Here is a 12,155-nt window from a genome sequence, read left to right on the forward strand (position 1 = left end):
CTGATTTCCTTTAGGATGGACTGGATGGATCTCCTTGCAGCCCAAGGGACTCTCACGAGTCTTCTCTAACACCACAGTTCAAAAGCATCAGTTCTTCGGTGCTCAGCTTTTTTTATACTCCAACTCTCACATCCATACATGACTACTGGAAAAACCATATCCTCGACTAGATGGGCCTTTTTGGCAAAGTAATGTCTCTGCTTTTTAATATGCTATCTAGGTTGGTCATAACTTTTCTCCCAAGAAGCAAGTGTCTTTTTAATTTCATGGCTGCAGTCACCATCTGCAGTGATTTTGGAGCCAAAAAAAAATAAAGTCTCTCACTGTTTCCACTGTTTCCCCATCTATTTTCCATGAAGAGATGGGACCAGATGCCATGTACTTAGTTTTCTGAATGTTGAGTTTTAAGCCAACTTTTTCACTCTCCTCTGTCACTTTCATCAAGAGGCTTTTTAGTTCTTCTTCACTTTCTGCCATAAGGGTGGTATCATCTGCATATCTGAGGTTATTGATATTTCTCCCAGCAATTTTGATTCCAGCTTGTGCTTCATCCAGCCCAGCATTTCTCATGATGCACTCTGATACCATCACTTCATGGCAAATAGATGGGAAATAAGTGGAAAAGTGGCAGATTTTATTTTCTTGGGCTCCAAAATCACTGTGGATGGTGACTGCAGCCATGAAATTTAAAGATTTGTGCTCCTTGGGGGAAAAAAAAAACATGACCAATCTGGACAGCATATTAAAAATCAAAGACATCATTTTGCCAACAGAGGTCCATATAGTCAAAGCTATGGTTTTTCCAGTGGTCACGTATGGATGTGAGAGTTGCACCATAAAGAAGTCTGAGCACCAAAGAATTGACGCTTTTGAACTGTGGTTTGGAGAAGATTCTTGAGAGTCCCTTGGACTGCAAGGAGACCAAATCAGTTAGGCCTAGAGGAAATCAACTCTGAATATTCATTGGAAGGTCTGATGCTGAAGTTGAAGCTCCAATACTTTGGCTACTTGATGCAAAGAGCCAAGTCATAGGAAAAGATCCTGATAATGGGAAAGATTAAGGGCAAGAGGAAAAGAGGGCAAAAGAGGGTGAGATGGTTGGATGGCATCACCAACTCAATCTACGTGAAAGTGAAAGTTGCTCAGTTGTGTACAACTTTTTGCAACCCCAAGGACTATACAGTCCATAGAATTCTCCAGGCCAGAATACTGGAGTGGGTAGCCTATCCCTTCTCCAGGGGATCTTCCCAACCCAGGGATTGAACCCAGGTCCCCTGCATTGCAAGCGGATTCTTTACCAGCAGAGCCACAAGGGAAGGCCCAACTTTAATAAGTTTGAGTAAACTCTGGGAGATTTTGAAGGACAAGGAAGCCTGGCATGCTGAAGTTCACGGTATTGCAATGAGAGTCAAACAGGATTTAGCAACTGAAAAACAACTACAACCCAATAAATACCCAATCAATATATTTATTATATGTTATTATTTTGTTTATTAAGGCATGTGGGGGAAATTCCTTGGCAGTTCAGTGGTTAGAACTCAGTGCTTTCACTATCAGGCCTGGGTTCAAACCCTGACCAAGGAACTAAGATCCCATAAGCTACATGGCACAGCCTCCCCCAAAAAGAGAGATATGTAGGTTTCTGTTTCAGCTAACAATTGCCAGAATAGTGCTGCATACCTAACTCAAAACTCAGTGACCGCTAATAAAAATCGTTTTATCACTCATGTTTATGCAGGTCAGTGGTGAGTCTATGTCTTTCTACATGTCTGTATGCAGAGAAGTTAGACATTTCATCACTCAGAGCCTTTCGATTTGCTCTTGCCTAGTAACACTCTCCAAATATGTTATCTCATTTGTATATTTTATCAAATATATATTTTTATAAAAATTACACTTCTTTCACAAACTTACCAAATTGATTAACTTGATATATAATCAAAAAAGTGCGTCCTTTGATCATAACTAAACTGTAGAGTGCCAAATGGCATATGCCGAGAAATTTCTTCTTTTTCTACTATTCACCAAATAAGCTTTGCATATTTTGAGTACAGAAAGATCACAAGACATCTCTGTCAACTATTTTATACTTGTAGTCCTTTTATTGTGATTTTAGAAAACTGCTTTTGAAAGAAAATTCTCAGAATGCTTTTTTGTTTTATCTCAATGCAAAAAGATTTTACTTACGAACATTTTCATATGTTTATATGCAAATAGTATCTTTCTTTGATGTTTTACTTTTGAAGGAACAGAAGACATGTTTTGCCCCAGGCAGTTTATTCCCATTATGTGCTTTATGGAAACAGATAATATATTGTTGACTTCTAAGGAATTCTCGTAAAGAACTACATGGTAAGCCTGTTCCTGTTTACCAAACTCTGATATAGAAAAATACTTTTAAAAAAATCTTTTGTTAGAAAAGTAATGTGAAAGATTTATGGACTAGCAGATCCTTTATAATATGACATGTTAAATTGGGGGAAATATTTATCCATGAACAAAGGATATAGTAAGAAATAGTTTTAAAATAATGTGCGTTTAAAAAGTTGATTTGACTCTTTAAAAAAAGGAATGGAATTTAAGGCAATTAATAAATTTATATCCATATACACATACCATATTTATACACATGTAGACATCCAGCCACATACAACAACATACATGCTTATCCATAATCTATATATTAGTTACACTTTGCAAGAATACAAAATCGTCTTATTTTACAGGGCTAATTTGATATCATCATGAAACTGATTTTCAATATCCACAAGTTTGTATATAGTTATGATGTGTCATTTTTAATTAACAAATAAGCATTACGAGAATTCTAATTTAAAAATAATACTTTTGATAATTTGTTACTTATTAAAATTTCGTGAGTTTTAACTTTAACAAATATTATTATTTTTATGATTCAATCTTTAGAGGCTTAGTAATATAATAATACGAGTATATATCAAAACATAGTCAATTCTTTCCCAAAAGTTTGCATTATATATTAAGAAAAATACTAAAATGTAAACATCTAATAAAAATTAAAATGATTGAAATAAATGAAACTAAGAAGGCAAAATATCTGTGGGAACTGGAAACAACATATCATGTATGCACAAAATGTTCAGTCTTATAGTATCAAAAATGTTCAAGGAGGGATCAACAAAAAGCTTATATTTTAAAAAATGAGAAAGAGTGAAGCGGCTGTGCGGCCTGGGCAACGGCCGGGCTGACGATGGCTGGCATGTCGGCTCTGAAGCGACTGGCGCCTTTCACCCATGTTGGAGGCCATCTCTTCAGAGGCCGCTGCGCGCGGGCGGCTGGAGCCGGTGGCGTCCGTCGGGCTGGCGGCGGTGCGCACATCGAGCCCCGGTACAGACAGTTCCCGCAGCTGACCAGATCCCAGGTGATCCAGGCCGAGTTCTTCAGCGCGACCATGTGGTTCTGGATTCTCTGGCGCTTCTGGCACGACTCAGATGCTGTGCTGGGTCACTTTCCTTATCCCGACCCTTCCCAGTGGACGGATGAGGAATTGGGTATCCCTCCGGATGATGAAGACTGAAAACGGAGGCTCAGCTCTTGCCAAATGGGTGCACCCCATGTTTCTTGTTATGTTTAACATTTGTCTGTAAACATGTTTTGACTTTGCACCTATGATGGTTCTGAAGAAACAGTGCATTTTATAACAGCATAAAGAATAATTAACACACAAAAAAAAAAAAAAGAGAAAGAAAAGGAGGGCAGTGAGGAAAAATTACTCTGTAAGAAAACATCTCTTTTTATTAATATAAAGCATTTAGCATTTACACTGATTTTGAGAAGAAACCAATATCTTAGAGATGTATATGAGACAGGGTAGTGTTATGTGGGAGAGAAAGAGAAATTTGCTCATTCTAACTTTAGAGATTACTCTTTCCCTCACTATGGATGACATGGGTACATCTCTACAAATGTGCAAGTGAAATCTCACACCATTTAGGTCTCTAGTGTATAAAAGTTACTCATTTTCTAAAAACATCTTTAATATGGTAGAGTGACACTAAAATTATTGCTATAAAAAAAGAGAAACTTTCCCCAAAATCTAAGACTCTAATAGCTCTAGAATCAAGACCAACTTAATATTTGCATCAAATGTGTTATCTTTGTAATTATGTACAACATATACACTATACACACACATATATACAACAAACACACATATGGGTTCACAATAATATACATTTTTCACAAAAGCATAGAGAAAATTCTAATTATATTGTTATTAGCTTACATTTGTTTCAAAAACTATGTTAAACAGTTAAAATTATGTTATTAAAATTTTTCTAATCAATTTGTAAATATCTACTTGTTTAATAGCCTAATGTTAGGTTTTAAAACTACATGAATATTCATAACTACAATTTTACTAGTCATGATAAGAAAACATATTATATGAAAGTAATTTTTTTAGATTTTGCAAGGATATTCATGCAAAATGAATATAACTCAAGTCGGTATCTTTTTATCTATTTTCCTGATTTTTTAATTTCACATAAATATAAATATCAATCTTTTAACATACACACATGTATGTAGTATGTTTTATATGTTCATTAAAATTAGCAGATTTCTTTAAAGCATACTGAATAATGCCATACACAATGAGAATAAAATTACATTGTCCATGAGACAAATGCTCAGGGCTGGGGCAATGGGATGACCCAGAGGGATGTGATGGGGAGGGATGTGGGAGGGGGGTTCAGGATGGGGAACACACGTAAACCCATGGCTGATTCATGTCAATGTATGGCAAAAACCACTACAATATTGTAAAGTAATTAGCCCCCAACTAAAATAAATAAACTTATTAAAAAAAATTTAAAAAAAAATTACATTGTGGCTGTCTATAAAATTCCAAAGTATTTGAAAAAGGGTATCAGATTTTTAGCTAGTGATGGAAAATTTTCCAGATGGCAAAAATGTGAATGACAAAAATAGCAAATTGAAATTAGAACTGTGATGGATTAATTTCCTTTGGTTGTCCTTATGTTGTTTATATTCATGCCAAGTACGTGAGCCAATAGTCTCAAAAAGCACAGATAGTAAAGAAAATGAAGAAATTTTCTAAAGTAGTTTTCAATAACATCTGCAATTTGAAAATCAAAATAACTATCCACACATACAAAAAAACTTGGTTCTCTTGTCATGTTTAATTTTTCAAAATTAAAGTCAAATTTTAAAAGGCCTTTCTTTTACATGCTTTTGAATGTAAGTACATGTTAGAAGATTACTAGAAACAACATAGCTAAAGGTAGAGAATTAGTATTCTGATAAAAACAAAACTTTCCCTGAGTTGTCCTGTGAACACGCAATCAAAACTTTCTCATTTAAGACAGGCCTACTTTTTTTTCCTTGAAAAGTAAAAATGAATTCATCAAACACTCACAAATTAAACAGAAATCAAGAAAAGCAGACTTCTCGCAAAGTGAAGATTAATTTTCAAGTGTCTCCTCTTCATATCTAAAATTATTTTCTATCAATGAATGATGTTTCCACAATAGCCCAATAAAGGTACTGATAATGTTCACTAGCACTGTCCTTGAAAAGAACATTATCTTAAAAAGCAGCAGTTAAAGCTGGATTTTAATCCTCCCCAAACTCCCACAAGGAGTGTCTCTTTTGGCAGTTATTTAGTTAAAGACCCCCTGTGGAAAAATCTTGGCATGTGTTAGATCCCTTTTCCCTACAGGAAAATAGCACCAACTATCACACTGGCTATTTATGCAGTGAAACACAGATCAATGGAAATGCTCTTCAAAATCTTATGCACTCTGGCTGATAAAAATCTCTTCCTTAATTTCAATATTTGTTATTGACAACAATTTATTCCAATATTTCCAAAATGTGTTTCAAAATGCCCACATATACACCAAGACTAAGAATTCTGTCACTAAACACCCCTGAGAAATGCTGGAATAAACACAGTAAATCCTCATCTTTGGCATAGAAACCCTCAGACATATTAATATGTTAATAAGCACCATTGGTCTGAGGAGGACACTACCTCATGTGACTGGTCAGTATATATGTTTAGCCCATCTGCTAGAGTCCTCTTTCCCTTAATTCCTAGGTGACATTGTCCCAAATGTAAGCTCTCATTCTTTTGATTCTGAAAGCCTAATGCCACTACCAAACTTTCACAAACTCTAAAGATCAAAAAGTGTTAGCGACAGGACATATTTTGGAGACCTTACACTTATTTAATTTTGTAAGCACTCTTTAAGAAAATATAACAAGTACTAATAAGGCATAAATGTTCATTCTCAGTTAAAAGGAAAGAAGAAATCACAGCCGATAGCTCATATTTTAAAGCAGAGAATCCTGAGGAGGAAAAAAAAAGGCAAGAAGCAGAACCTCCCAGACTTCAGATAGTACTACAAGGCTACAGTAATCAAATCAGTGTGGTATTTGTACAAAAATAGACATATGGATCAATGGAACAGAATATAGAGCCCAGAAATAAACCTATAATTGTAGTCAATTAATCTTTGACAAAGGAGGCAAGAATATAAAATGGGGAAAAGATAGTCTCTTCAGCAAGCAATGGGGGGAAAATTGGACAGTTGCATGTAAATAAATGAAGGTAGAACACACCCTTACATCATGTACAAAAATAAACTCAAATGACTTAAAGACTTAAACCTGAGACATGACACCATAAAACTCTTAGAAGAAAGCATAGGCAAAATATTCACTGCCATAAATCATACCACTTTTTTCTTAGGTCAGTGTCCCAAGGCAACAGAAATAAAAACAAAAATAAACAAATGGGACCTAATGAAACTTATGAGCTTTTGCACAGCAAAGGAAACCATAAACAAAAGGAAAAGACAATCTATAGAATGGGGGGAAAAAATGTGCAAACAATGTAACCAGCAAGGATTTAATCTCTAAAATACACCAACAGCTTACATGACTCAACAGCAAAAAAACAAACCACCCAATCAAAAAGTTGGCACAAGACCTAACTAGATATTTCTCCAAAGAAGACATACAGATGACCTGAAAATGTGCAAATCAATACAGTAAAGTACCATCTCACAATGGTCAGAATGGTCACCATTATAAAGTCTGTAAGTAATAAATGCTAGAGAGGGTGTAGAGAAAAGGGAACTCTCATACCCTGTTGGTGGAAATGTAAGCTGGTACAGATACTATGGAAAAGAGCATGCAATTCTCCGTACTCCAATCCAATTACATCCAATCTCCTGGGGTACACCATTATAGAAAAGAAAATAATGTATAAAAATAGAATGCATACATATATGTATAGGGCTTCCCTGGTGGCTCAGCAGTAAAGAATCTGCTTGCTAATGCAGGAGATGTGGGTTTGATCCCTGGGTCAGGAAGATCCCCTGGAGGAGTAAATGGCAACCCATTCCAGTATTCTTGCCTGGAAAATCCCATGGACAGAAGAGCCAGGCAAGCTACAGTTCATGGAGTCACAAAAGAGTTGGACACTATATAGCAACTAAAACAGCAACAAACAGTATATGTGTATAACTGAGTCACTTTGCTATACACCAGAAATGAAAACAATATTTTAAATCAACCATACTTCAATAAAATAAAAATTTTAAAAATAAAAGCTGATAAATTCCACAAACACCATCACAATGTCCAAAAAAAATAATATTAAAATGTTTATTGTCTTGGAAAGATAAATTGAGGCTTAAGAATCTGCATTGATGAGCTGTCAAATGAGAATAGTAACAAGAGTAAGAATGTTATTACTTACTGGCTGATTCATGTCAATGTATGGCAAAAACTACTACAATATTGTAAAGTAATTAGCCCCCAACTAAAATAAATTTATTTAAAAAAAAAAAAAGAAAAAAAAGTAAATCAAATTATCCTAAAAAAAAAAAAAAGAGTAAGAATGTTATTACTTACTGGTCTAAACACAGACTAGGGTAAACATTTAAACTTTAACGATTCTTGGCTGTTTTATGTAGCTGTAACAAATGTTATACAATTTATTTGCAAAATAAATGATTTTCCACAGTCTTTGAAGCTTTAGTACTTATTAGAGCTTATAAAACATAACTGTTGTTGTTGTTCTTTCAGTCATGTGTGACTCTTTGCAACCCCATGGACAGCAACATGCCAGGCTTCCCTGTCCTATGTTATCTCCCAAAGTTTAAATAAACTCATGTCCATTGAGTCAATGATGTCATCCAATCATCTCATCCACTGTCACCCTTTCTCCTCTTGTCCTCAGTCTTTCCCAGCATCAGGGTCTTTTCCAGTGAATGGGCTCTTCCCATCTGGTGGCCAAAGTATTGGAGCTTCAGCTTCAGCATCAGTCCTTCCAATGAATATTACAGGTTGATTTCCTTTAGGAATGACTGGTTTGATCTCCTTGCTGTCCGAGGGACTCTCAAGAGTCTTCTCCAGCACCACAGTTCAAAAGCATCAATTCTTTGGCACTCAGCTTTGTTTATGGTCCAACTCTCACATCCGTACATAACTACCGGAAAACCACAGCATTGACTACATGGACCATGGATCTTTGTTGGCAAAGTGGTATCTCTGCTTTTTAATACACTGTCTAGGTTTGTCACAGTTTTTCTTCCAAGGAACAAGCCTCTTTTAATTTTCTGGTTACAGTTGCTACCCACAGTGATTTTGGAGCCCTATAAAATCTGTCACTCTTCCCACTTGTTCTCTTTCTATTTGCCATGAAGTGATGGGACTGAGTGCCGTGATTTTAGTTTTTTGAATGTTGAGTTTTAAGCCAGCTTTTTCACTCTCCTCTTTCACCTTAATCAAGAAGCTCTTTAGTTCCTCCTCACTTTCTGCCATTAGAAGTGGTACCATCTGCATATCTGAGGTTGTTGATATTTCTCCTGGCAATCTTGATTCCAGCTGGTGATAAGCATTTTGCATGATGCACCCTTTTGAATAAGCAAGGCTGACAATACACAGCCTTGTTACTCGTTTTCCCATTTTGAACCAGTCAGTTCCATGTCTGGTTCTAACTGTTGCTCCTTGACCGAAATACAGGTTTCTCAGGAGACAGTTAAGGATGTCTGTTTCTCTCATTTCTCAACCATACAGAATATACCTTGCATCAACCAGCATTATATGTTGCATTATATGTGCCCATAACAGGTATAAAATGTGAAACAGGAAACCATGAGGTGCATATAGACACCCTCTTATTATAAACTCATGTTGCCTTCTTTGGGGACTTTTTTCTTCCTACCTTCTCAACTTTAGTTTCTGTACATGGTATGCACTATGTTTAAGTGCCCACTGTTATCTTCATTTTGTGTTAATAGTAGCAAAAGTTGAAAGTGTCATTTTCTCAGTCACGTCTCACTCTTTGTAACCCTATGGACTGTAGCCCCCAGGCTCCTCTGTCCATGGAATTCTCCAGGCAAGAATACTGGAGTGGGTAACTATTTCCTTCTCCAGAGGATCTTCTCAACCCAGGGATCGAACTAGGGTCTCCTGTATTGAAGGCAGATTCTTTACCATCTCAGCCACCAGTGAAGCCTTTTTAATATTAAATTATTATATTGTATAAATATTGTATGAAGACCATTCAAATTCAAATGAGTTGTTTCTCACCCTAGCCAAGAAAGTGCTCTTGAACAAAAGTCCCAAGTTAAAAACCTGTAACATGGTAAAATCATAAATCTGTGATAATCAAAAACATAACAATATATGAGCACATGTATTTAATAGTTACCAACAAGTGCTCTCAATTGCCCATTTCTTATTCTCTGCTTTGTCTTGACCAAATTGTGTGTGTGTCTCCCTAACTATGAATTTCTAGGCCTAACCACTTAAAATTTTTCTAAGGGACTTTATTTTCCTATCTTGAATTTTTTGACAATTCTGACTGACAAATTTATACTCTTACTATCTTAAATACATTTTGTTTGTGAACTGCAATTTACTATGGAATTAGTAATAGCCACTTAGCAAGTAATTGTGGTGGTGAACATACAAATATTCTTGGGAGCCATAATATTATCTTTGGGAGTTGAGGACAATAGACACACTGAAATCAATTTCAAAGTTCTAACAGTTAATGTTATTTACCTCAGCTAGGGAATATGAGAAGCTCTAAATATACTGCTTGAATGAGAAGTTCAAGAACATGACATGTTAAAAAATAGAATTTTAAGAAAAAAACACGTCTAGGGTGGAAATGAACAAATAAACTGTCATAAGAATTATCTTTATCAGTGCTGATTATTGCAGTGAAGACTTTGTTCAAATATAGAAAATATGTGGGAGGTTATAAGGAAACATATCTCACTAAATCTTAAGGCTGTATAGAGTTTATGAAAATTATAGTAATTGCCTAATATAAAGGAGGAGAGGAAAGAAGAGGAGGGGGAAGGAGGAGAAAGAAGAGGAGACAGAAAAAGAATAAACGGAGCAGAAGCAGCAACTTTTTCTTCCAAAGGACTGCCTGCAAATATCAGTGCCAGCTTAACGATATTACCCATTGCACATACCTGTACATAAGCAAAATTTCATCATGAAACATATTTTAAATTAAAAATATATTCCCAATTCTGGTGACTGACATGAAAAGAATTTACTGACTCTCAGGAAATAAATGGGAATTTTAAAAATACAATTGGTTTCTAGTAAGCTTACACTAAAAAGATGTCCTTTTCATTATAGGGGACTGGAATGCAAAAGTAGGAAGTCAAGAAACACCTGGTGTAACAGGCAAGTTTGGCCTTGGAGTACAGAATGAAGCAGGGCAAAGGCTAATAGAGTTTTGCCACGAGAACGCACTGGTAACAGCAAACACCCTATTGCAACAACACAAGAGAAGACTCTACATGTGGACATCACCAGATGGTCAACACCGAAATCAGATTGATTATATTCTTTGCAGCCAAAGATGGAGAAGCTCTATACAGTCAGCAAAAACAAGACCGGGAGCAGACTGTGGCTCGGATCATGAACTGCATATTGCCAAATTCAGACTTAAATTGAAGAAAGTAGGGAAAACCACTAGACCATTCAGGTATGACCTAGATCAAGTCCCTTATGAGTATACCGTGGAAGTGACAAATAGATTTAAGGGCCTAGACCTGACAGACAGAGTGCCTGAGAACTATGGACAGAGGTTCGTGACATTGTACAGGAGACAAGGATCAAGAAAATCCCCATGGAAAAGAAATGCAAAAAAGCAAAATGGCTGTCTGAGGAGGCCTTACAGAGAGCTGGGAAGAGAAGAGAAGCGAAAAGCAAAGGAGAAAAGGAAAGATACTCCCATCTGAATGCAGAGTTCCAAAGAATAGCAAGGAGAGATAAGAAAGCCTTCCTCAACAATCAGTGAAAAGAAATAGAGGAAAACAACAGATTGGGAAAGACTAGAGATCTCTTCAAGAAAATTAGAGATACCAAAGGAACATTTCATGCAAAGATGGGCTCAATAAAGGACAGAAATGGTATGGACCTAACAGAAGCAGAAGATATTAAGAAGAGGTGGCAAGAATACACAGAAGAACTGTACAAAAAAGATCTTCATGACCCAGAAAATCACGATGGTGTGATCACTCACCTAGAGCCAGACATCCTGGAATGTGAAGTCAAGTGGGCCTTAGAAAGCATCACTACGAACAAAGCTAGTGGAGGTGATGGAATTCCAGTTGAGCTATTTCAAATCCTCAGAGGTGATGCTGTGAAAGTGCTGCACTCGATATGCCAGCAAATCTGGAAAACTCAGCAGTGGCCACAGGACTGGAAGAGGTTAGTCTTCGTTCCAATCCCAAAGAAAGGCAATGCCAAAGAATGCTCAAACTACCGCACAATTGCACTCATCTCACATGCTAGTAAAGTAATGCTCAAAATTCTCCAAGCCAGGCTTCAGCAATATGAGAACCGTGAACTTCCAGATGTTCAAGCTGGTTTTAGAAAAGGCAGAGGAACCAGAGATCAAATTGCCAATATCCGCTGGATCATCGAAAAAGCAAGAGATTTCCAGAAAAACATCTATTTCTGCTTTATTGACTATGCCAAAGCCTTTGACTGTGTGGATCACAATAAACTGTGGAAAATTCTGAAAGAGATGGGAATACCAGACCATCTCATCTGTCTCTTGAGAAACCTGTATGCAGGTCAGGAAGCAACAGTTAGAACGGGAC

The 12,155-nt window shown here is 36.4% G+C and overlaps 2 protein-coding genes across 5 annotated transcripts in view; one reads left to right on the top strand and one right to left on the bottom strand.

Annotated features, from left to right (window-relative positions):
• The window catches only part of LOC145504489 (uncharacterized), a 205,581-nt gene that overhangs the window by 62,625 nt on the left and 130,801 nt on the right, over nt 1–12,155 (bottom strand). The gene's annotated exons all lie outside the window — the stretch shown is intronic.
• LOC145504491 (NADH dehydrogenase [ubiquinone] 1 beta subcomplex subunit 2, mitochondrial) lies at nt 2,583–3,729 on the top strand. Its single transcript, XM_081485466.1, has one exon. It carries the CDS (start codon nt 3,230–3,232, stop codon nt 3,554–3,556), a length of 327 nt encoding a protein of 108 aa, XP_081341592.1. The 5' UTR covers nt 2,583–3,229; the 3' UTR covers nt 3,557–3,729.

The sequence above is a fragment of the Giraffa tippelskirchi genome, chromosome 1 (genome assembly GCF_054371585.1).
Source record: "Giraffa tippelskirchi isolate mGirTip1 chromosome 1, T2T-mGirTip1v1.2.pri, whole genome shotgun sequence".
Classification (NCBI taxonomy): domain Eukaryota; kingdom Metazoa; phylum Chordata; class Mammalia; order Artiodactyla; family Giraffidae; genus Giraffa; species Giraffa tippelskirchi.